This window comes from Pan paniscus, chromosome 16, assembly GCF_029289425.2.
Source record: "Pan paniscus chromosome 16, NHGRI_mPanPan1-v2.0_pri, whole genome shotgun sequence".
Classification (NCBI taxonomy): Eukaryota; Metazoa; Chordata; class Mammalia; order Primates; family Hominidae; genus Pan; species Pan paniscus.
In genome coordinates this window covers 80,124,442-80,147,234 of record NC_073265.2, presented here as the reverse complement: position 1 = coordinate 80,147,234, position 22,793 = coordinate 80,124,442, and the positions used below count along the sequence as shown (strand labels likewise).

At 44.3% G+C, this 22,793-nt stretch overlaps 1 protein-coding gene across 7 annotated transcripts in view; it reads right to left on the bottom strand.

Moving 5' to 3' along the window:
• The window catches only part of CRTC3 (CREB regulated transcription coactivator 3), a 116,224-nt gene that overhangs the window by 46,022 nt on the left and 47,409 nt on the right, over positions 1–22,793 (bottom strand). For all 7 annotated transcript variants that reach the window (XR_004666687.3, XR_008621189.2, XM_034939425.3 and 4 more), the window contains exon 3: positions 5,709–5,828. Coding sequence is in view for 5 of the 7 variants with exons in the window: in XM_034939425.3 (XP_034795316.1) it covers positions 5,709–5,828 (120 nt within the window). In the remaining 2 variants the exon portion in view is untranslated. The remainder of the gene's footprint in view (positions 1–5,708; positions 5,829–22,793) is intronic.

The following is a 22,793-nucleotide window of genomic DNA, read 5'->3' as shown; positions in this document are numbered from 1 at the left end:
CCCTAAGTAACAACCTCGAGACAAGGGAAAAACTCTTATTTATAAACTTGAATTTACCATTTACTCAAGAAACATTTCTGGCATCCCTGCCAGGTACCAGCGTGCCAGCGGAAGGGCAGCACAGGTCACAGGGCTTTTAACAACCACATCAGCGCCTCCTCCATTGCTTCCTTAGTTAAGCTTAGTGAAGCCTTTGGCTCAAGGAAGATTTCCACATTAAAAAAGGAAGGCAGGGAGGAGGGATGATGAAAAAGATAAACAAAGAAGAGGTGGCTGCAATGGACGGAAACAAAAATTAAAGTTAAAAAAAAAATCCCCACACTCACATGGATCTTTTCTTATCCCTCTGTGCACTCCTTTCCGCCCCTTTGCCTTCCGTCCTGATGTTCCCTGGGGTCCTGTGGCCTCGCAGCCTCAGGCCACACCTGCCTGCATTGCTCTGAGAGGCAAAGGATGCTCTCAGGATCCCTGGGCACCAGGCAGAGTGCGAGCAGGTGGAGGGGGTGGCGGGAGCCTCCGGGCACAGGAGCTTTAGGAGGCGCTTCCTAAGAGCCTCAGGGCCAGTGCCCATCTTCCTGGTAGAGAGCCCCTGTCCTCCATGCTCGCCTTGGCCAATCGCATCCTTCCCTCGGCCCCACTGTCACCCACAGTCCAGTAACTCATAAATCGACACCTCCAGCTCCCAACAGTTCTTTTGTGAACTCCAAGTGCATACTTCCAACTGCCTACTCAAGTTCTCTGCCAAAAGTACCCAAGACAGCTCAAATTCTACCAAAAATCCAACCAATCACTGTCCCCTTAATCTGTTCCTCTTCTTATAGTCCATCTCATTTAGTGAGGCCACCGTCCACCAAGACACTCAGGTTAGGATCTCAGAGTCATCCCAGTGTGTTCTCTCTCTCCCCAAGCCTCTGCAGTTCTGTGCAGGAAAATCTTCCTCCTCGAGTTACTGCCTCAATCCATCAACACAGGGACTGCTGTTCCTCTCAACCTGTGGAGTGTGAGAGGGAACAGTTCTTACTCTTCACCAAAGGAAGGGGAGCAGCTCTTCTTGGGCTGATAAGAGAGGACATCAGTTGGCCCGTTTACCAGTGGGTGGGGTTACTGAGCCACAGAAGCTGAAAACAAGACCCGCCCTGTCCCTTTCTTTGTGCTGCTTGACCTGCGGCTGGGTGAGCAGGCCCAGGGTTCCCTTCTCTTGGCTTCCCGTCCCTATGCGGTCAGTGTACCTGGGCAGGGCTCAGGAACTGCCTTGTCGGGGCAGCCTGGAAGCCAGTCATTTCTCTCCTGCTCTGGAACTCTGTGTTCTGCCAGGGACACAGTTTGTGGGGCAGGCCTGAGACCTTCCATGTAGCTGGTGGGGTAAGTGGACTCGGAGTCTGGTTAACAGAACCCACCTACCAAGACAAGTTTCAGGGTCAGATTTAATATAGAAAACTGGCCACAATTTGGCTCCTTCCTGATTTCTCAGCCATGTGTTTATTGTCATTCTACTTCCTTTTGTCCCTTTACCTCTAACTATGTCCCACTAGAAGACATCTTAAAGTGAAACTGGAAGGGAGGATATGAGTGGCATCTTTCTGAGTCCTCGCATTTATAAGAACATCCTGTTTCCCTCAGTAAATGAGAGGCAAACAGGTTGCATGTGGTATTGTGAAGTCAGAATATTTCCCCCTTAAAATTCTAAAGACCAATGTTTCCTTGTCCTTCAAGATAAGACGGGTGTTAGGTAAAAGTTGGATTTTGTGATCACTTAAGTTTTGAAATTCTGGGTTAAAGATAAGAAGTTTGTTAACTGCAGGACTTTTCAGAGCCCTGATATATACGGTCAGGCTCCAAGAGGTGATACAGAGTATGGTGTTTCTCAAATGTAATAGGCCATGCATCTCAAAGAAACAGTGTCCTATAAACCAATGTCCTAACATTTTCATCTCATTATGATGAAAAGAATCAAAGCAAGGCCCAGCCCAGAGAGGAGAATCATTCCTAATTCTAGTAGGTCTTAGGCATCTCTTCACGACCCTTCACGCTGGTGAACTCTTGACTTCCTTTCAAGGAAGGCATTTCCTACGTTTCTTCAGCACGTTTCCTTCTTTCTGAGTGTGTTACCCACAAGGCTGAGAAAATATTTTATTTGCTATAAATTTATGTTAATAGTTCAGAAGTTTAGCAATGGTGTTTGGGACACGGCACGTCTGCCAACCTTGATGAGTGGGAGTAAGAAGGGCTGCTACAGACTGCACATATGCAGAAGGGCAGAAGAGCTTCTGTTCCAAGTGCCCGAGCCCAGGCCCCCAGCCAGGAGCAAGCCCTGGCAGTGCCTCTCCTCTGCCTGTGTGGGGCTAGGCCAGGGCCCAGCTGCAGCTGTGCCTTGGTCTTGTGTGGCCACCCATGCCAAGGGCAAAGCCCACTCCAGAAGGAATCTCCTGTGGCAGAGCTCTGCGTGCTGTGGCTGCCCACTCTGAGAGGAAGCCAGAATATTTGTTAAACAATGTTCGTTTTATTTGAGATCACCCTATCATAGGAGTGAACCCTTAAAACCCTTGTCTAAGCCAGTGTGTCTTAAATAACATCCAAGCCAAGAAACAGCTATAATAAGATAATTCTGATTTTTTCCTTTTGTTCTAACAAAGATTCAAACTAGTGTTTTATACTTTCAAATGAAGAAACTTCATTAAAAAAGTCATAGACAAATGTTCAAGGCCACAATTTTAAGCAGATTATTTCACAACCAACAGAATGCAGGTCGTGAAAGCAAAGACGGAATCACAGCCCTCCTCCTCCAAGTGGAATAGATTAACACCAAAATAAAATCATCCCATTTCACGGACCCTTGATTCCTCAGAAGAGACTGGGCTAAAGAACTTTCTTTGCATCAACCGATGTCCAGTCCCAGGACCCCAATTTAGGGGCTTAGGAGACCACAGAGACATGGCTCATGATCAGTGAATCTGACTCATACTGTCTAACAACTTTAATTTCTCTGCATATCAACTTGGTTTTTGTTTCTCCTTCCTTTAGGAGTTGACTAGCTTTGCTTATGCTCTCAAGTTGATCCGTACAGTGCCAGATTATACCCTGTCATAAGAGATAGGGTCCCCTGAACACAAGAAGTCATCTCCCTTTCTGGGTAGGACTTTGCACCACATTCTCTTCCCTCTGCCTGGAACATACCTCCCAACTGCTTTACTCTCTTAAATCTCACTCATTACCATCTAAAACCATTTTCCTTTCTTATTGCCTGTTTGCTGTCATCTCCCACAGGACTGTGAACTCAAGAAAGCAGGAAGTATGCCTCCCTTATTCATCACTGGGTCCCCAGTGCTTAGAACAGTGCCTGGCACAGAGACGGGGCTCTGTAAAGATCTGCTGAATGAACACTTTATTCTCTTACTTCTTATCCTTCAAGCCTCAGATGTTCCCCCAGGATGCCTTCTTCGTTTCCCCAGACTGGTTCAAGCTGCACCTCCGACGTGCTCCCACAGCCCCTGAGCTGCCTCCCTGCAGACGCCATACCTGCCGTGGCTGCTTGTTTGCTGAGTAGCCTCTCCCACTGAACCCTGGGCAACTTGAGGTCAGGGACCATGCTGTTTACTGTTACAGTGAATTAAAATGTCTAAAACGGTGTCTGACCACTAGCACATACTTAACAAATAATTTTTATAAGTGAATAAACATTCTCCTCTTTTTTCTTCAATTCCCTCCTCTATTTTGGTTAGTAAAACTATATGCATGCTTATACATTTAGACCGTACTTCCAAAGTATCTGAGATAGCCACACATACATACACACACGCATATATAGCATAATGTTTAATCTAATATATAGAAATGAGAGCACTGACAGGAAAAAGAGGGAACTGAGAACTGAAAAAATATACATTGGTTTTTTTTTTTTTTTTTTGAGACGGAGTCTTGCTCTGTTGCCCAGGCTGGAGTGCAGTGGCGCGATCTCGGTTCACCGCAAGCTCCACCTCCCGGGTTCACACCATTCTCCTGCCTCAGCCTGGGACTATAGGTGCCCACCACCAAGCCTGGCTAATTTTTTGTAATTTTAGTAGAGACGGGGTTTCACCACGTTAGCCAGGATGGTCTCAATCTCCTGACCTCGTGATCTGCCCACCTCGGCCTCCCAAAGTGCTGGGATTACAGGCGTGAGCCACCATGCCCAGCCAAAAAAAAATACATTGTTAAATCAATCAAAGAAACACTCCAAGTCTTTTGCCTGAATATTCTTGGCAATTTGGACAACGGTTGGATGTACCACTCCATCCTGACATGTACAAATTTGCTGATGAATTGCCTCCATTTCCTTTTGCCTTTTTCATTCAATGTCAAAGTTATCACACATTCCAGAATAGATTCTCAAGATCATTTATCATCTTTACTTTCCTTGATAACAGCCACGTAATATACAAAATCAGAAGTCAGTCCTTCTGTGGACCAAATGTGGTGTGTTCCTGGGGGCGGGAGAAAGGGGAGAGAAAAACATTCCCTGGGGTCATTATCCTTGCCTCCAAATAGACTAAAAACTGCAAGAAGCTTGAAGGCAAGAAAAGTTGGGGTTTCCCTAGAGTGCCCCCACAACTCCTGGCTCCCTTGTACAAGGTCCTCATCACTGCGAGTGGTCGCAGGTGGCATAGGGAGGGGAGAGCACAGGCTGGGCCATCAGCTGGGCCTGGTCTGAATCCTGGGTTACTTCACCACACACTCAGTTTCCTCATCAGAAAATGAGGGTTAAAAAAATTAACGACTCAGTGAGTTTTTGAGGACTAAATGACACATAAATTACCCAGCACAGCGCCTGGCATGGGTAGGTGCTCAGTAAACATGAGTGCCCTGCCCCCACTTCCTGGTTTCTAGGCTTGTGAAGCCAACTCTACCATCACTGCCAGGAATTCAGCTCTCCGCAGCGAGACCCACCCCGCCTTTCTTCTCCTTCCTCCACCCGAGCCCGAGTACTGAGAAGAATGAAGTGAGAGCACGGGCCCTCCTGGCACACTTCTGTGTCCTCTCCCAAAAAATCCAGCTCAGTTCTGTTCCCCAAAGCCTTCGGCACAATGCTGGTCACACAGCTGCACCCACCACTGCCGCCCCGTAAACAGGACTGATTAAATGAAACTGTCAGGTGAATTCACCATTTCCTTTCCTTTATTTCTACTTAACAGCAGAGTTTGGTGTGACTGTACATCACTGCATGAGATTTTCCTATATTCTAGGTTTATTTTAGTTATCACTTACTGAGTTTGAAACATCACAAATAGAAAATCATATGAAATTTTGTCTGTAAGTTCCAAAAGCAGGTCAGCAGATCAAAAGAAGTACAAATAAATCACATATCTCTATGTCCATTTTTGCTAGAGAGACTAAGTCTCTCTAACCTGATTCAAAGTCAGGTTTAACTCTAACTTGGCCAATTTCTGGAGAAAATGCTCAGAACACCCTGCAATGGGACCGAATTACAGGTTGTTTTTGTTGTTATTTCATTAAACTGAACTTTATTGATGCTTTCATAAACACCTACAATGATGTTTCCAAATGTTGACTGCAGAGATGTTTCTAGTTTCCAACTCATTTATTTGTATTGCCTCCTTTAATCAGATAAATGAAGATTTTGAGGCCAAAGGAGAATTGCAGGGAAGATAAATCCTGAAAACTTTTCAAACATTTCAGAATGCACACTCCCTTTGAAGAGTAAAAAAGGATATTTGTCGCCCCGGCTTGTCCCCAGACCTTCGGTGGAGGGGGTGGAAGCGGTTCCTGGATGGCCTCTCCACCAGCCCGTGATGGCGGGTTCCCCGAACATTATCAGCTTGGTGAAATGACGGCTGCAGAGAGAAGGGAAGAAGAGTTGGCCTCCAACCATGAAATTGACACTCACCCTCAAGAACAACTGATAACAACAGGAGATGAAAGGACCGATTTTACAGTTTTACTTATTATACATTAGTGGGCCTTGGGTCAAGGTAAATAAAGTAGTATATGCAACTATTTCTTTATAATAACCATAAAATAATGACAAATAATCTGTAGTGTGTTAAGAGGAAAGCTGAAAGAATAATAAAAGTTGTCATGCAATTGGGGGAGGAGAATCAGAAGACGGTGAACTCATATACTAAATCCCAGAAAACTAGAAAGGACACTTTGAAATGTAAAAGAGGTATATTAAAGAAAGAAACTGGCAAGCCACGAGGCACCTATTTGTTCTGCACAGTGTCTTTTAAAATTTTTGATTGAATTCATAATGTTTGAAAATTCAGACTTGAGGATTCTAGGGAAAAGTCAGAATTTTGTTTGTTTGTTTGTTTTTTGAGATGGAGTCTTGCTCTGTTGCCCAGGCTGGAGTGCAATGGCGTGATCTCAGCTCACTGCAACCTCCGCCTCCCAGGTTCAAGTGATTCTCCTGCCTCAGCCTCCCAAGTAGCTGGGATTACAGATGTGCGCCACCACGCCCAGCTAATTTTTGTATTTTTAGTAGAGACGGGGTTGCACCATGTTGGCCAGGCTGGTCTCAAACTCCTGACCTCAGGTGATCAGCCCACCTCAGCCTCCCAAAGTGCTGGGATTACAGGCGTATGAGCCACCGCACCCACCCATAAATCAAAATATCTTGGCCACAATGAGCCGCACTCATCTCAGGCTGAGGTTGAGCATGGCTGCTCCCTGTAGATGGGACACCCACTCTCTTACTATGAATCCTTACACACAAACCATTTCACTGACTCATCATTTTAGACATTCAGAGTGTGTAACCCCTGAGTTAAAGTGGAAAAAAGGAATGCTATGTAAATACAAGTGGAAAACATACAAATCATCAGTCCCTAAATGGTACAAATGAAAGCAGAAACAGATTCTAGATAAATTCATGGTCAATAAATCCAAAATCCTTTTTAAAGAGATGCTTGGGGTACGTTCTTAACATTTTTGAGACTGGCATCACAAAGGGCAACCTTTTTGGTTGTCAAAAGCCAAATCCTAGGCTGGGCCAATAAATCTCACATAATGAGGCAATGTGTATACATTGTGCAACAGATATGCTTGTGAAATATAGAAAACAGATTTTCTTCTCCCATCCCCTCCAGCATTAAGGTGTTACTGACAAAGAAAAATTGTATATATTTACACTGTACAACATGACGTTTTGATATATGTATACATAGCAAAATGATGAAATCAAGTTATTAACATATCGATCACCTCACATACTATTCATTTAAAACAGAGTTTTACGTCAATTGAGTCACATATAAAATTGGTAGCTTACTGTGAAAGGAATACTGTGACACAATGTTTTTATAGGGGACTTCCTTCAGCTAAAAACTAATTTTTCTTTGTTAAACATGGATTTTCTCATTTTGATTTTGAGAATTACTCCTATTTCTCCCAAGTGGACTCATAAAATCTCTGGGCCAAATTAGTCTAACAGTTCCGATCTATTTTTATAATCCAAATCTATAAACTCACAAAATAAAGTTATCTTACCAAGGAAAAACTTCTGGGCTGGAAGAAAAATAGCCACTATGATATAGGGAAGCTAGATTTATCTCAGACAATGGAATACTCTATTCTAGAGAATAATATATTGAAATACCTGAAAAATAATGGGACAAACTGACATCAGGTGCTTCTTGGCAAGATGCAATGAGGACACAGGATCTCTTTTTTTTGAGACAGGGTCTCACTCTGTTGCCCAGGCTGGAGTGCAGTGGCACAATCTTGGCTCAATGCAACCTCCACTTCCCAGGCTCAGCCTCCTGAGTAGCTGGGACTACAGTGCATGCCAACATGCTGGCTACATTTTTATTTTTTTGTAGAGACAAGGTCTCGCCATTTTGGCCAGACTGGTCTTGAACTCCTGACCTCAAGTTATCTACCCACCTTGGCCTCCCAAAGTGTTGGGATTACATGCCTGAGCCACTGCACAATTACTGCCAAACTGGGCTCCTGAAGGCCAGTCCACAAGGTGGGGAGAAGGGTCTTTAGAAGGCGTTCCCAAAAGCAGAGAGTTCCTGAAATGTCTTTTAGACTTCCTATTAAATTTTCTAGCTGGGTGCAGTGGCTCCTGTCTAGAGTCCCAGCACTTTGGGAGGCGGAGGTGGGAGAATTGCTTGAGGCCAGGAGTTTGAGACCAGCCTGGGAAACATAGTGAGACCCTGTCTCTACAAAAGAAAGAAAAATTAGCTCTACAAACAAACAAATTAGCTAGGCATGGTGGTACATGCCTGCAGTCCCAGCACTTTGGGAGCATGAGGTGGGAGGACCACTTGAGGCCAGGAGTTCAAGACCAGCCTGGGTAACATTGCAAGCCCTCACTTCTACAAAAAAAAATTAAAAAAAAAAATAGTGGGGCGTGGTGGTGCCCACCTGTAGTCCTAGCTACTGGGGAGGCTGAGGCAGGAGGATCACTTGAACCCAGGTGTTCGAGGCTGCAGTGAACTATGATCACACCACCGCACTCCAGCCTGAGCAACAGAGCAAGACCTTGTCTCTAAAACAAAAAACAAAACAAAAGCTCTTATTTTCGATTTAACAGCTGCCTCTTTTGCATTAACCCTGCTGCTGGCCCAAATCCTGTATTACTGCTGGTATTCAGTTGTGGGGTGTTAATCTCTGCTTACATTTGATATTTTCTTCTCTTCTTTACTGTGGCCTAATCTCAACTCTCTGCCCCTGCAGTATCTGATCTTACTCCAAACTATATTTGGCTTAACCTTCTCAATTACTTCTCAAAGATCCTCCTCATCAAATGAATTAGAGTGGCTGTTCAGTCAGGGAAGCCAGAAACTGAAGGAGCTAAGTCTGGGCCGGGTGCAGTGGCTCAGACCTGTAATCCCAGCACTTTGGGAGGCCGAGGCAGGTGGATCGTCTGAGGTCAAGAATTTGAGATCTGCCTGGGCAACATGGCAAAACCCTGCCTCTACTAAAAATACAAAAATTAGGCATGGTGGCACTAGAATCACTTGAACTCAGGTGGCAGAGGTTGCAGTGAGCCAAGATCATGCCACTGCACTCCAGCCTGGGTGACAAAGAAATACTACGTGCCACTCAAAAGGCCAAGCACTTCACTTTTTCTACTCCTTTTCAAGTTTTATCCATGTAAGTTCTTACATGGTTGTATCTGCAGAGTACATACAGTATTTTCTTTTATTTATTTTATTATTATTTTTTTGAGACGGAGTCTTGCTGTGTCACCCAGGCTGGAGTGAAGTGGTATGATCTCGGCTCACTGCAGCCTCCACTTCCTTGGTTCAAGCAATTCCCCTGCCTCAGCCTCCCCAGTAGCTGGGATTACAGGAACATGCCACCACTCCCGGCTAATTTTTTGTATTTTTAGTAGAGATGGGGATTCACCATGTTGGCCAGACTGGTCTCGAACTCCTGACCTCAGGCAATCCGCCCGCCTCAGCCTCCCAAAGTACTGGGATTACAGGCATGAGCCACTACACCCAGCCTATTTACTTAATTTTTTTATTTTTTGAGATGGAGTCTCTCTCTGTTGCCCAGGATGGAGTGTGGTGCAATCTTGGCTCGCTGCAACCTCCGCCTCCTGGGTTCAAGCGATTCTCCTGCCTTAGTTTCCTGAGTAGCTGGGATTACAGGCACATGCCACCACACCCGGCCAATTTTTGTATTTTTAGTAGAGATGGGGTTTCACCATGTTGGCCACACTGGTCTTGAACTCCTGACCTCAAGTGATCCACATGCCTCGGCCTCCCAAAGTACTGGGATTACAGGGGTGAGCAACTGCACCCAGCCAGTATTTTAAACATTGCACGTTGCCATTCAAAGAATATATCATTTGGGCTGGTTGTAGTGGCTCACGCCTATAATCCTAGCACTGCGGGAGGCCAAAGGGGAGGGTCACTTGAGGCCAGGAGTTTGAGTCCAGCCTGGACAACACAGTGTGAGACCCTGTCTCTAGAAAAATTTTTGTTAAATTAGCTGGTGTGGTGATGTGCACCTGTAGTGCTAGCTACTCAGGAGGCCGAGGCTGAGGCTCAGGATCCCTTGACCCCAGGAATGTCAGGCTACAGTGAACTATGATTGAGCCACTGTACTCCAGCCTGGGCGACAGAACAAGACCCTGTCTCTTAAAAATAACAACAGGCTGGGCACCATGGCTCACGCCTATAATCCCAGCACTTTGGGAGGCCTACGCAGGTGGATCATGAGGTCAGGAGTTCAAGACCAGCCTGGTCAACACGGTGAAACCCCATCTCTACTAAAAATAGAAAAATTAGCTGGGCATGGTGGTGCATGCCTGTAATCCTAGCTACTCAGGAGGCTGAGGCAGGAGAATCGCTTGAACCCGGGAGGCGGAGGTTGCAGTGAGCTGAGATCGCGCCACTGCACTCCAGCCTGGGTGACAGAGTAAGACTCTGTCTCAGAAAAAAAATAAAAATAAAAATAACGACGACAACAACAACAAAACCCCAAAAACACATATGATTCGGAGTCAAAGAAACAGTTCAAGTTCAGGATGTTCCACTTATTAACAAGTTACTGCATCTTCCTTATCTAAAAAGTGGAAATGATAATAACTTCCACAGGCTTGTTGAGAAGACAAAATGATGTTACATACGTAAGAGCTGCTTGTCCCAGGGATACCCGGACATTGGAAAGGAGGATGAGTGTCTGCAAGGCGGAACCCTGGGAAGCATCTTGTCAAAGGTGGGGCTGACCTGCAGAGTCCTTTCGTGGTCAGGAGCAGCAGCATCACTATTAGGGACTGCCCCAGCATTCTGAGCCTCCCACAGTGCTCCCCAACGGTCCTACAGCTCAGGCACCATCTGTTGCCATTCCAAGTCACCTCTGACGTCACCCAGCTGCAGCCTGGGATGAATGGCTAAAAAAAGTTGACTGGCCCATGTGACTTGCTTTGGCCAATGGCTTATGAGCAAATGTGATGTTCATATTGTTCAAACAGAAACTCTCATACTCTTTTCCTTCTGTCATGAGACTATCATGTCTTAAGTAGGGGATGCTCCTTCAGCCTCAGTTGCAGACGGAGAAGATACACAGAGGAGAGACGTAGAAGGTATTCCAGCACCACGGACAAGTAATATGAGTGAAAAATAAATGTTTGTTGAGAGTCTGAGTTTTTGGATTGTTACTAAAGCAAAGCTGGCTGATATGGTAGTGATGACAGAGAGAGACTGAATGAAATAGAGAGTCCCATTTTTCTTACCTTTTTTTTTTTTTTTTTTTTGAGACAGAGTCGCACTCTGTCACCCAGGCTGCAGTGCAGTGGCGTGATCTCAGCTCACTGTAACCTCTGCCTCCCAAGTTCGAGCAATTCTCCTGCCTCAGCCTCTTGAGTAGCTAGGATTACAGGCATGTGCTACCATGCCTGGCTAATTTTTTAATTTTTTTATTTTTATGTTTAGTAGAGATGGTTTTGCCATGTTGCCCAGGCTGATCTCGATCTCCTGGCCTCAAGTGATCCACCCCCTCGGCCTCCCAAAGTGCTGGGATCACAGGCATGAGCCATTGTGCCTGGCCCCATTTTCTTGAAGAACAAGGGAGGTATAAGTCAAAAGAACCTGCAAATGGGAGCCAGGCATAGTGGCTCAGGCCTGTAATCCCAGCACTTTGGGAGGCTGATGTGGGTGGATCATTTGAGCTCACAAGTTTGAGACCAGCCTTGGCAATATGGCAAAACCCCATCTTTACAAAAAATACAAAAATTTGTCAGGTGTGGTGGTTCACGCTTGTAGTCCCAGCTACTTGGGAGGCTGAGGCAGGAGGATCACTTGAGCCTGGGAGGCAGAGGTTGCAGTGAACTGAGATCCTGCCACTACACTCCAGACTGGGTGACAGAGGGGAGACCTTGTCTCTAGTAAATAAATACAGAAAGCAAGCAAGAAAGAAATGGACCTGTAAATAGGACTCTACGTTTTTTAAGGAGGGCCTTAGGCTCAGGATCTGAAAAGCACTCTCCTGTTTCAGAACATGGGACCTAGACATCAAATGAGGAAGAGAAGGCTTCTGTGCCTCCATACAGAAATGGTTCTCCACATCAGTGTCTGGGATCCAGTGCTAGATAGACCGGGGAGGGGAGTGACATGGCTAATGCTAACGGCAGAACTCTTTCTGTAATGAAACAGGACGTGTGAATCTTCCAAAAGAAGCAGAGTTGTGGATTTCCAGGTAGAAGTTTAGAGCTAACGGCAGACAGTACCATACTCCCGGAGTACTTCCCCAAGGGACCTAGAGCTCAGTTAGATGAGATATCAGTTACGTGTAGGTGCACACCTACCTATCACATAGCATCTGAAAGCTGCAGCCTGGGATGAATGGCTGAAAAGTTGCAACTAGATTTCGTCACCTAGGGGGGAAATTACTTCCTCTAATTTAGACACTATTGATCTATCAATGTGACCTACATTTGCATTAACTATTTGGGTAGATGTACCATACTGTTGGCATATCATTATGTTTGTGGTTAATTAGAAACCCCAGATCTTACTTGACTGGTAAACCATAAGCAGATTCCTACATAAGCCCATGCTAAGTTAGGAAATGAGCTGAAGTCCAAGAATTGGAGAGTTGTTGTTTATTATCAACTAGGAAGATTATCATTATCAAAAGTATATATGGTACAGTATATTCTTTATGTGTGAACAATCAAGACATACATTTTTCTTCTGCAGCTAAGTAGAAAAATAAATCCTAGCTTATAGTTGTATTTTTATACAGTTATTAAAAACAGGAGAAATGTAATTTCCAAATACCTTGAAGTGAAATATGGGTTTCTAAATGCTAATGGTATGACCAAATACATCCTTCCATGTAAGAAGTTCTACAGGGCCAGGCACGGTGGCTCACACCTATAATCCCAGCACTTTGGGAGGCCAAGGTGGGTGATCATGAGGTCAGGAGTTCGAGACCAGCCATGGCCAACAGAAACCCCGTCTCTACTAAAAACACAAAAATTAGCTGGGCATGGCAGTGAGAGTCCGTAGTCCCAGCTACCGGGAGGCTAAGGCAGAAGAATTGCTCGAACCCAGGGGGCAGATGTTGCAGTGAGCTGAGATTGTGCCACTGCATTCCAGCCTGGACGACAAAGCGAGACTCCATCTCAAAAAAAAAAAAAAAAAAAAGTTCTACCAAGTTTTAAAAAATATATTAAAAACATGCAGAAAACCAGGATTAAGCATATAAATGGTTAATACTTTGAAAAAGTATTGATCCAGAATACCACAACCTCAGCATCTGTACAAAGGGGTGCCTAATTGATATTCTCAAACAGAAGCAATTCTACATAAGACAACTCTTAGTAGCTTCAATGACAGACCTCATGATGACTCGTGATCAAGAAAAAAAGTGATAAAACTCCTGCAAGAGCAACACATATTTTCCTGGAATACCATCGTCAACACTGGGAATGTGTACTTGCATGAAGCTTCAATATTACAGAGGACTGCAGCGGAATGTGATGTCACCATTATTTTATGCTATGAGGACAATGTGCTAGCTTGAGCCAGGGGTCATTTATGTGGCAATTTCAACCATCTCAGTGGTGAGCCAGAAAGCAAAGAAAGCCCCTAAATAACAAAAATGGATAAGAACCCCAGAGGACAGCAGTTAGAAAGGAACCCCTCCAGTTCTGCATCACACCCCACCCAGGTCTAACAAACTGAGGCATCTCATTTTCCAGCTTGCAGTAGGTGAAAATAAGGTGGGGATAGGCAAAGGAAGGGAACTGGAGTTGCTGGCTTAGCAGAGAAAGCAACACAAGTAAAAGCAAGAGGGAGTGGAATTCTGCTCTTTCCTTCTACAGATGGGAAACCAAGGTACAGAGAGCTGAAGTGATTCTTCTCAAGATTGCAGAGCTAGTTTGTAGCAGCCTAAAAACTAAAACTCAGGATCCCGAGCCTCATTCAGTATTCTCTTTACCTCACCGCTTTGCCTCCTTTGCTATATAGCCTACATAAAATCAATTCTTTTTGAGATTTTACACAGATTTGTACTGATATATAGAGAAGTAAAAAAAAAAAAAAAAAAAATTAAGAAATTTTCCAGACTGGGCACCATGGCTCATGCCTGTAATCCCAGTACTTTGGGAGCTCATAGTGGGAGGACTGCTTGAGCCCAGGAGTTCGAGACCAGCCTGGGCCGCACAGCCAGACCTTGTCTCTGCTAAGAATTTAAAAACTAGCTAGCCACAGTGGCACACACCTGTAGTCCCAGCTACTTGGGAGGCTGAGGTGGGAAGATCCCTTGAGCACAGGAGGTGGAGGCTGCAGTGAGCTATGATCATACCACCGCACTCCAGCCTGGGGCACAGAGCGAGACCTTGTTGTTTCAAAAAAGAAAAATGAAAAAGAAATTCTCCAGATAAATTGTATTACATTCTTCTAAATCCACTGAAGATTTAAGATTCAATTACAGGATAACAGTCTTGCTAAGACACCTGACTATGATGCAATACAAACGACACACCTACAAATTGACGCTGGCTCCAGTAGTCTCATTTGGAGTAAGTATCTAACTTAATATTTATGTAAATGGTTAGCTAAAAGTCACAAAGCTATTTATTGACGATAATGCTTCCTCTGATAGAACTAAAATGCTACCCCAACCCTTCTTAATTCCTCTGTATACTTGGGTTTGTATCTGTTTCCAACAGAGCTTGGGTAGGAGAGGAGACTGGTTGGAAACATAGCTGGTAGTAGAGACACTAGATAGGGTAGTGTCTATCTACCCTATCTGCCATTAATGCTTGGCTCTAACGGCATCCTTAAACTCATCATTTAGCTCTACTGGGCCTCCAGCTTGCCCATGATGCTGCTTGGTTCTTCTTTAGTTTACTTCTTTAGTTCTCGACAAATGTGCGACAGATTGGCCACCAGTACTAAATAAATTTCTGTTGGTGTCCAGCCTGGATGACATAATGAGACCACAACTCTTTTTTAAAAATTCCGCTGGGGGCCGGGCACCGTGGCTCATGCCTGTAATCCCAGTACTTTGGGAGGCTGAGGCGGGAGGATCACCTGAGGTCAGGAGTTTGAGACCAGCCTGACCAACATGGTGAAACCCCATGTCTACTAAAAATACAAGATTAGCCAAGCATGGTGGTACATGCCTGTAATCCCAGCTACTGGGGAGGCTGAGGCAGGAGAATTGTTTGAATCCAGGAGGTGGAGGGTGTAGGGAGCTGAGATCGTGCCACTGCACTCCAGCCTGGGCAACAGGAAAGAAACTCCATCTCAAAAAAAAAAAAAAAAAAAAAAAGCGTTGGTGAAGAGTGGAAATTTATCAAGTTTAGGAAGTAAGGCAGGTTCCTGAAGCTTGCAGGGCTCTTTACTTATATGCAGACTGAAGCTAATGGAAGATGTTATAGCCCCCCTCTTTTAAAAAGGACAAGTCTAAATAACAAAGGAACAACTGTGCCTCTCTTGGGAACCCAGCTGGAGATCATTCTAGGCACTGCCAGCACCTCCTTTGATTCTCATGACAAGTGGGGGAGTCGTGAAGGCCTGTCCACAACAAAGGGGCTGCTATTAATTCACACTGCCTTGGGGTTAAATGGATCATTTAAGTCTACCTTACAAACTAAGCGGAATAAAAAAGGATGTCATACTTGGTTAAATACCCTATTATAACATCATTCAAAAAAAAAGAAAAGAGAAACTTCAAGAGAAGTTCAAAATGTATAACAAATCTCCAGCGTCAGACCTGCCAGCACCCAGCCAGCCTCTGTGACAGCAGCCCCCAACACTCTTCCTTTGCCCTCTGCAGTGCTTAGGTATGCCAGCAGGCAGGGGCTTCAGTTCACAAAACTCCTGTGAGGCTCCCAGCTGTTCTGGGTTTTGGAAGGCTTTTCCCCCAGCAGCCTGCCAGCACTACACTATCTTTGGGGCTAGTCTATTCCAGTCTCGCAGAAGTGATTAGACTTTCAGAGCCCTTGAACCACCTAGATGGGTTTTTTGTTTGTTTTTAACCTGGAGGCTATGCCTTTTTTGACCAGCTGATTTGGGGATCCAATCTTCTCCAAAGGACCAAATAAGTCTTGCTGTGAGGCATGAAAAGAAGAGATGAAGAGCAGAACAGACCAGAGAAGGCACTAGCACCCAACCTGCTGATTTAGGACCTGGCCTATCACCATGTCTGTGGCCCTTGTGTTGCCCCTTCCTAGTCTGTATTTTTAAATGAAAGATAAAAGGGAAGTAAAGTTAACAGATAAACTAAGTTAAAAGGTGACTCCAGAAAATGATAGAGATAAAACAGTTTTGGGGTTGTTTTGTTTTTAGCAGGTAAAGTCAAAATCAGACCAATCAAAATGATCACAGAGGGCCAGGCAAAATAATTTCTCAAAATAAGAAATAATGGCTGGGTGTGGTGGTGGCTCACACGTGTAATCCCAGCACTTTGGGAGGCCGAGGTGGGAGGATCGCTGGAGCTCAAGAATACGAGGCCAGCCTGGGCAACATAATGAGACCCCATCTCTAAAAAAAAGAAGAAGAAATAACGACAATGCATAAAACACGCCCAGAGTTCATGCTGGGGGATCCTGCTCAAGAAAAGGCAGAGAATAAGGTCTATGTCTCAGGCAGGGCTTCTCACCTGGAGAAGATGGATGACGTTCATTCCCTGACCCTGATGGAGCAGGCTGTAAGCAGTGAGACCTCCCCCAGCATCTTCCCTCCAGCATTTGCACAGCGTCAGCCACACAGTGGGCTCCAACCGTGTTTGCTGAATTACATAATGTTTCTAAATGATTTGGCTCCAAAGAGGAATGTGTACCCCCAGGGGATTTACAGGATGGCATAGGGTATGGGGAAAACATTAGAAGTTCTGTTTCCACTTAGCTTTCTATTTTTTTGTATACTTAATATTAGCAATACAGTGTTATATGTACATAATTTAAAAAACAAAGAACATACCCAAATTGGGGATATAAAACTCTTTTTACTACTAGGCTGCATAATCAAAAAGTTTAAATGCAAAGTGTTGATCATTATTAAAAACTGGTGAGGGCTATATGGGAGCTTCTTATTCTACTCCTACTTTTCTGTACAGCTACAAATTTCCACGATAAAATGAAGAATTTCAGCTTCAAGTTCTCAGGGATGGCATGGCAGGGTGAATGCAGGCCCAAGCCTCTAAAGGCACTTTACTGTCTTTCCACGAGCGCCACCCAAGCCTCCACAGAAGTAGAAGTTTTAAACTGCCTGTTCCCATCCCCACCTCCCCACCTGGTGTGGTGGTGAGGGAGGCCTTTGGTGGTGAGGGAGGCCTTCCGTTGAGTGTAGTTCTCCTTTTAACTTTAATGCTAATAAGACAATGACTAGAGAAATATGTTCTGGGTAAATCAGGTTTGCCCATTTATCTCCTCCAGAGGAAGCTGATTTGCTTCTTATGGTGATAGAAAGGAACTGCAGAAGGGAAGAACTGGCTTTTGATCAACTAAGAGTTGAGCAGTGACAGGAGTCCGGCCTAGTGGCTGGTAAGGCAACTGGCCAAAGGCACCCTTGGAGGCCACAAGGGTCAGGTAGGCACTTCAGGCCAAGCAGGAAAGGAGACAAAGTGCCTGAGCCTCTGTTCATCCCACACCAACCTCTTCCTGCCGTAGGAAATATATGTAAAAGACAGGCACCTGTCAGCCTGCCTACTCCCTCCTTTCACCCCCACAGCATTCTGAATCACACCAGATCCACCGCTGTGATTCAACTTGGTAGGACACTTCACTGAGTTTAGAAGAGATTGTAATTTGGAATTAAAAGAGAAAAAACAAAGGGGAGGGGACAGATGAAACAAGAGTGGCAAAATGTTGAAAAATATTGAATCTGGTGATGAGTCTATGGGGGTTCTTTATTCTACTTTGGGGAAGATTTTACATTTCCAAATAACAAGTTTGATTTTTTAATTAAAATTATGATACTGTCATAAATTAAAGGTGCCTTTTCAGTTTTAACTCAATAACTTCTACATATATGCCAAAAAAAGAGATGAAGGCTGTGTTTTCTACCATATAGCCAGCAAACAAAACAACTTTTTTTCACACTGTTGATAACTTTAAAGGACAAAATAAGCATACGATGTCACAAAGGAACTAGGAAAGTATAAGAGAAAACATGTCTGGAAAGAATAAAATGCTCTGGAATATTTAGTTAGATAAAGCACATGGTAATTCTAAACAAAGCATATTGAATTTTTAAAAAAACTTACATCCTGTTTTTTATTTAAAAGAGCATAGGGTACTTTTCCTCATCTGGCCACTAGCTCATGAAAAGACACACACAGTGTCCTTGTCCTGTTCTGTCTGGACTCATAAGCCACAGAGTTTGGAATGATCTTCCGGGCCAGCCAATGCAACCAGACAGCATCCTCACCAAAGGCCATCTAGCCGCCACCAGACCCCTCTGAAGATGGGAACGGAGTACTTTCCCAGGCAGGCCACTCCTTTCTCATCCAGCCATGCTTCTGGTATGTTCTCCCTTAGGCTGAGCTGTAAAGTGTTCCTAAGCATTCACTATCTCTTGGGAGAATCTGCCCAGATGAGGTTGCTAAAAATTCATCATGGTTTAAATAGCAGAAAAATACAAAAATAAATTTTTTTTTTTAATTCATCATGGTAAGAACTTTAGTCTCCATAACAAACCAAGCTACCAAAAATGGAAGAACTGGTCCCTGAAACCAGATTCTCCATTTAATCTCAGTTAAAGCCATAACTGGATCTGGGCGCTTGTTTGGAGACTGAGTTGGTCTGGCATTCCTTTTGTCAAACAAACAGAAAAACCAGTGGGCCGGGTGCAGTGGCTCACGCCTATAATCACAGCACTTTGGGAGGCTGAGACGGGTGGATCACCTGGGGTCAGGAGTTTGAGAACAGCCTGGCCAGATGACGAACCCCATCTCTACTAAAAACATAAAAATTAGCTGGGTGTGGTCATGCACGTGCCTGTAATCCCAGCTACTCTGGAATCTAAGGCAGGAGAATCGCTTGAACCCGGGAGGCAGAGGTGCAGTGAGCCGAGATCACGCCACTGCACTCCAATCTGGGTGACAGAGCGAGCAAGACTCGTCTCAGGAAAAAAAAAAAAAAAAGAAGAAGAAAAACCAGCGGGACTGACACTAAGGAAGCCTATTCTTCCTATCTGCAAGTCCCCACTTTTGCCTACAGACAGGGGAGGGAAAACTAACCACTCTGTGAGCCTTAGGAGTTACTGAGGAGTAAAGGTCATAATGCTATCCTCTCCTGGCTCCCGGCTTCAGTGCTGAACCTTTGAGAACCCAGACAAGGGAACAGTGATTAACCAGCTTCCTCAGTCTCCAGAAGAATAACATATATAGTTCATTTGAGGATTTATGGGAACTCAGATTAGGCATAGTCCTAACTAAACTGGAGAGTCTCCTTACCTGGTACCCTAAAAAATAAATAAGGAGAAATATTTATTAGTGAATGTGATTATTTTTGTGGGATTTCAAAGTTTTGAAATATTTCCTCTTTTTGTATTTCTTCTGATGTTCCTGAGTGGGGATGTGCAATCAGCATGTAATATAAAACTAGAGATTAAAAGTAAAATACGTGTCTGGGCAGGTGGCTCATGCCTGTAATCCCAGCACTTTGGGAGGCCGAGGCGGGTGGATCACCTGAGGTCAGGAGTTCAAGACCAGCCTGGCAAACATGGTAAAACCCTGTCTCTACTGAAAATACAAAAATTAGCTGGGCATGGTGGCGGGTGCCTGTGCTCCCAGCTACTGGGGAGGCTGATGTAGGAGAATTGCTTAAACCCAGGAGGCAGAGGTTGCAGTGAGCCAAGATTGTGCCATTGCACTCCAGCCTGGGCAACAGAACAAGGCTCTGTCTCAAAAAAAAAAAAAAAAAAAAAAAAGTGAAATACGTTTAATCCATGTAATCATTCAGACACATGCTCTAAAATCACAATGAAATTTACAGAGAAATGCTAAAGAATTTTTTCCCAGGGGAAGAGGACAGCCAGTGTGAGGCTTTTGCCTATGACACAATAATTACTACCCCATTTCCTCTTTCCTTCCCTATAAACCAGCCTTAGAGCCCACTCGGTCAAGCTATAGTGGATAGGGCCAGGATGTTCCAGGCCATGGTCCTCTTCCTTGACCCAAGAACCAGGACTGTCCACTTCCCCAAGGCTGTCGGTCCCCAGTGGGGAAGAGTGGAGCACAGCTGTCCCTCAGTACACAGGGGGATTGGTTCCAGGGCCCCCTACAGACACCAACATCTATGCATACTCAAATCCCTGATATAAAAGGGCACAGTACTTGTATGTAACCTACAAACATCCTTCCATATACTATAAATCACCTCCAAATTATTTATAATACCTAATACAAAGCAAATACTATGTAAATAGTTGTCATACTGTATTGTTTAGGGGATAATGACAAAGAAAAAACATGTTTAGTAAGGATGCAATTTTTTTTCTAATATTTTTGATCTGTAATTGGTTGAATCTACATATGCAAAACCAACCCTCAGATAATGAGATAATGGAGGACCAACTGTACAGGCAAAGATCCACACCTCACAGGCACACAGCAAGATTTAGCTTCTTAGACACAGAACGGACAGATTACAGATGCTTAGAATCATTAGTAAATAAGAAAATTCAGGCCCTGTTGTAACCATTACTTTTAAAGATAACTAAACAGTTTACATCACATTATTTAAATAAGTAATATATTGGCATTCTCAACAAATACACTATATAACAGTGGAGAGTGACAAGGCATCCTCAATTCTTGTTCCCCTTCGACCCAGTTCCCACCTCACAATCGATACCAGATTTTTTGCTTCTTGTGAGTCCTTTGAAATACTGATTATGCATGTACAGCAAATAAGAATACATATTACTGCTGCTCTTTATTAAACATATGTGTATAACTCTATATATGCATTTATAATTTACCATCTTTACCTTCTTTTTTTTTTTGAGATGGAGTCTCGCTCTGTTGCCCAGCCTGAAGTGCAATGTTGCGATCTCAGCTTACTATACCCTCTGTCTCCCGGGTTCAAGCAATTCTCCTGTCTCAGCCTCCCGAGTAGTTAGTAGCTGGGATTACAGGTGTACGCCACCACGCCTCGCTAATTTTTGTATTTTTAGTAGAGACGGGGTTTTGCTATGTTGGCCAGGCTGGTCTCGAACTCCTAATCTCAGATGATCTGCCCACCTCAGCCTTCCAAAGTGCTGGGATTACAGGGCTGAGCCACCGTGCCCAGCCCATCTTTACCATTTTTAAATGTACAGTTCAGTGGTAATAAATACATTTGGCCAGGTGCGGTGGCTCATGCCTGTAATCCCAGCACTTTGGGAGGCCGAGGCAGGTGGATCACCTGAGGTCAGGAGTTCCAGACCAGCTTGACCAACATGGTGAAACCTCATCTCTACTAAAAATACAAAAAATTAGCTGGACCTGGTGGCGCATGCCTGTAATCCAAGCTACTAGCTACTCGGGAGGCTGAGACAGGAGAACTGCTGAATCCGGGAGATGGAGGTTGCAGTGAGCCCAGATCGTGCCACTGCACTCCAGTCTGGGCAGCAGAGCGAGACTCCATCTCAAAAATTTAAAAATAAATAAATAAATAAATAAATATCCCTTTTCCTCCTTCATCCCCCTCTCCCTTTCCTGGCCTCTGGTAGCCACCAATCTAACTGTGTGTCATTGTGGTATCTACTTTTTTAGCTCCGACATATGAGTGAGAACATGCGATATTTGTCTTTCTCTTATTTCACTTAACATAAATGGCCTCCAGTTCCATCAGTGTTGCTGTAAATGATAGGATTTCACTCTTTTTTATGGCTGGATGATATTCCATTGTGTATACATAACCTGTTTTCTTTATCCATTCATCTGTTGATGGACAGTTAGGTTGATTCCATATTGTAAATAGTGCTGCAATAAACATGGGAGTGCAGATATTTCCTCCCTTTTTACACAAATGGTAACTTACTGATACACTGTCTGTACCTTACTTTTTAAACTTAATCTTCAACTAAATTTCTAAACCTGAATCCAATTTCTTAGAGGCTCCTTCTCAAAATAGCCAAGCAAAAATATTAGACAGCTCAACAAAATTAAAAGTCAAAACTGTCAGGGAACATATACCAACATTATAATTGACTTACTCTCTGCCAGACTGATTTGGCCAACTTCTCCAACCCCTTATATCCTTCTCAGTATTACTTGGTCCTCAAAGAACAGGATCACAGACTGCTTCCTCCTCTCCTCTATTAGCTCTTTCCATCTGCATTTAAATGTGGGCCAAAGGCTGGGCCTGGTGGCTCCTGCCTGTAATCCCAGCACTTATAATGGTAATGGGGAGATTGAAAGTGGCAAGATTAACTGCCGCTGGGATGTGCCACAGCTGGGAAGAGGAGAGCCAGTGTGAGCCACTGCATGGCAGCCTGAGCAAGAGGGCAATATTCTATCTCAAAAAAACAAAACAAAACAAAACAAAAAACAAACAAATGGCCCAGCCTCTCCCACGTAAAGCTGGGGAGGGAGGAGACACAAAAGTCGCTAACTTGTTGCATCATCCTATTCCTCCTCCTTGCCCCGGTGTCCCGGTGTCTCTCCTCTTCACAGCCAAGCTTTGTGATGAAGGAGTTGCCTCAACTCCACTTCCTCAACTCCCACAGACCTCAGCCCCCATCCCTCTGCTCCACCGAAATTTCCCAAGATAACCACAGACTTTGCACGCTACTAAATCCAAATGGGCATTTTCAGCTCCTGACCTCTTGGAACACTGGAAATTACTGACAGTTTGCTCTATTGAAAACATTCTTCTCCTGGCTCCTGGGGCTCCA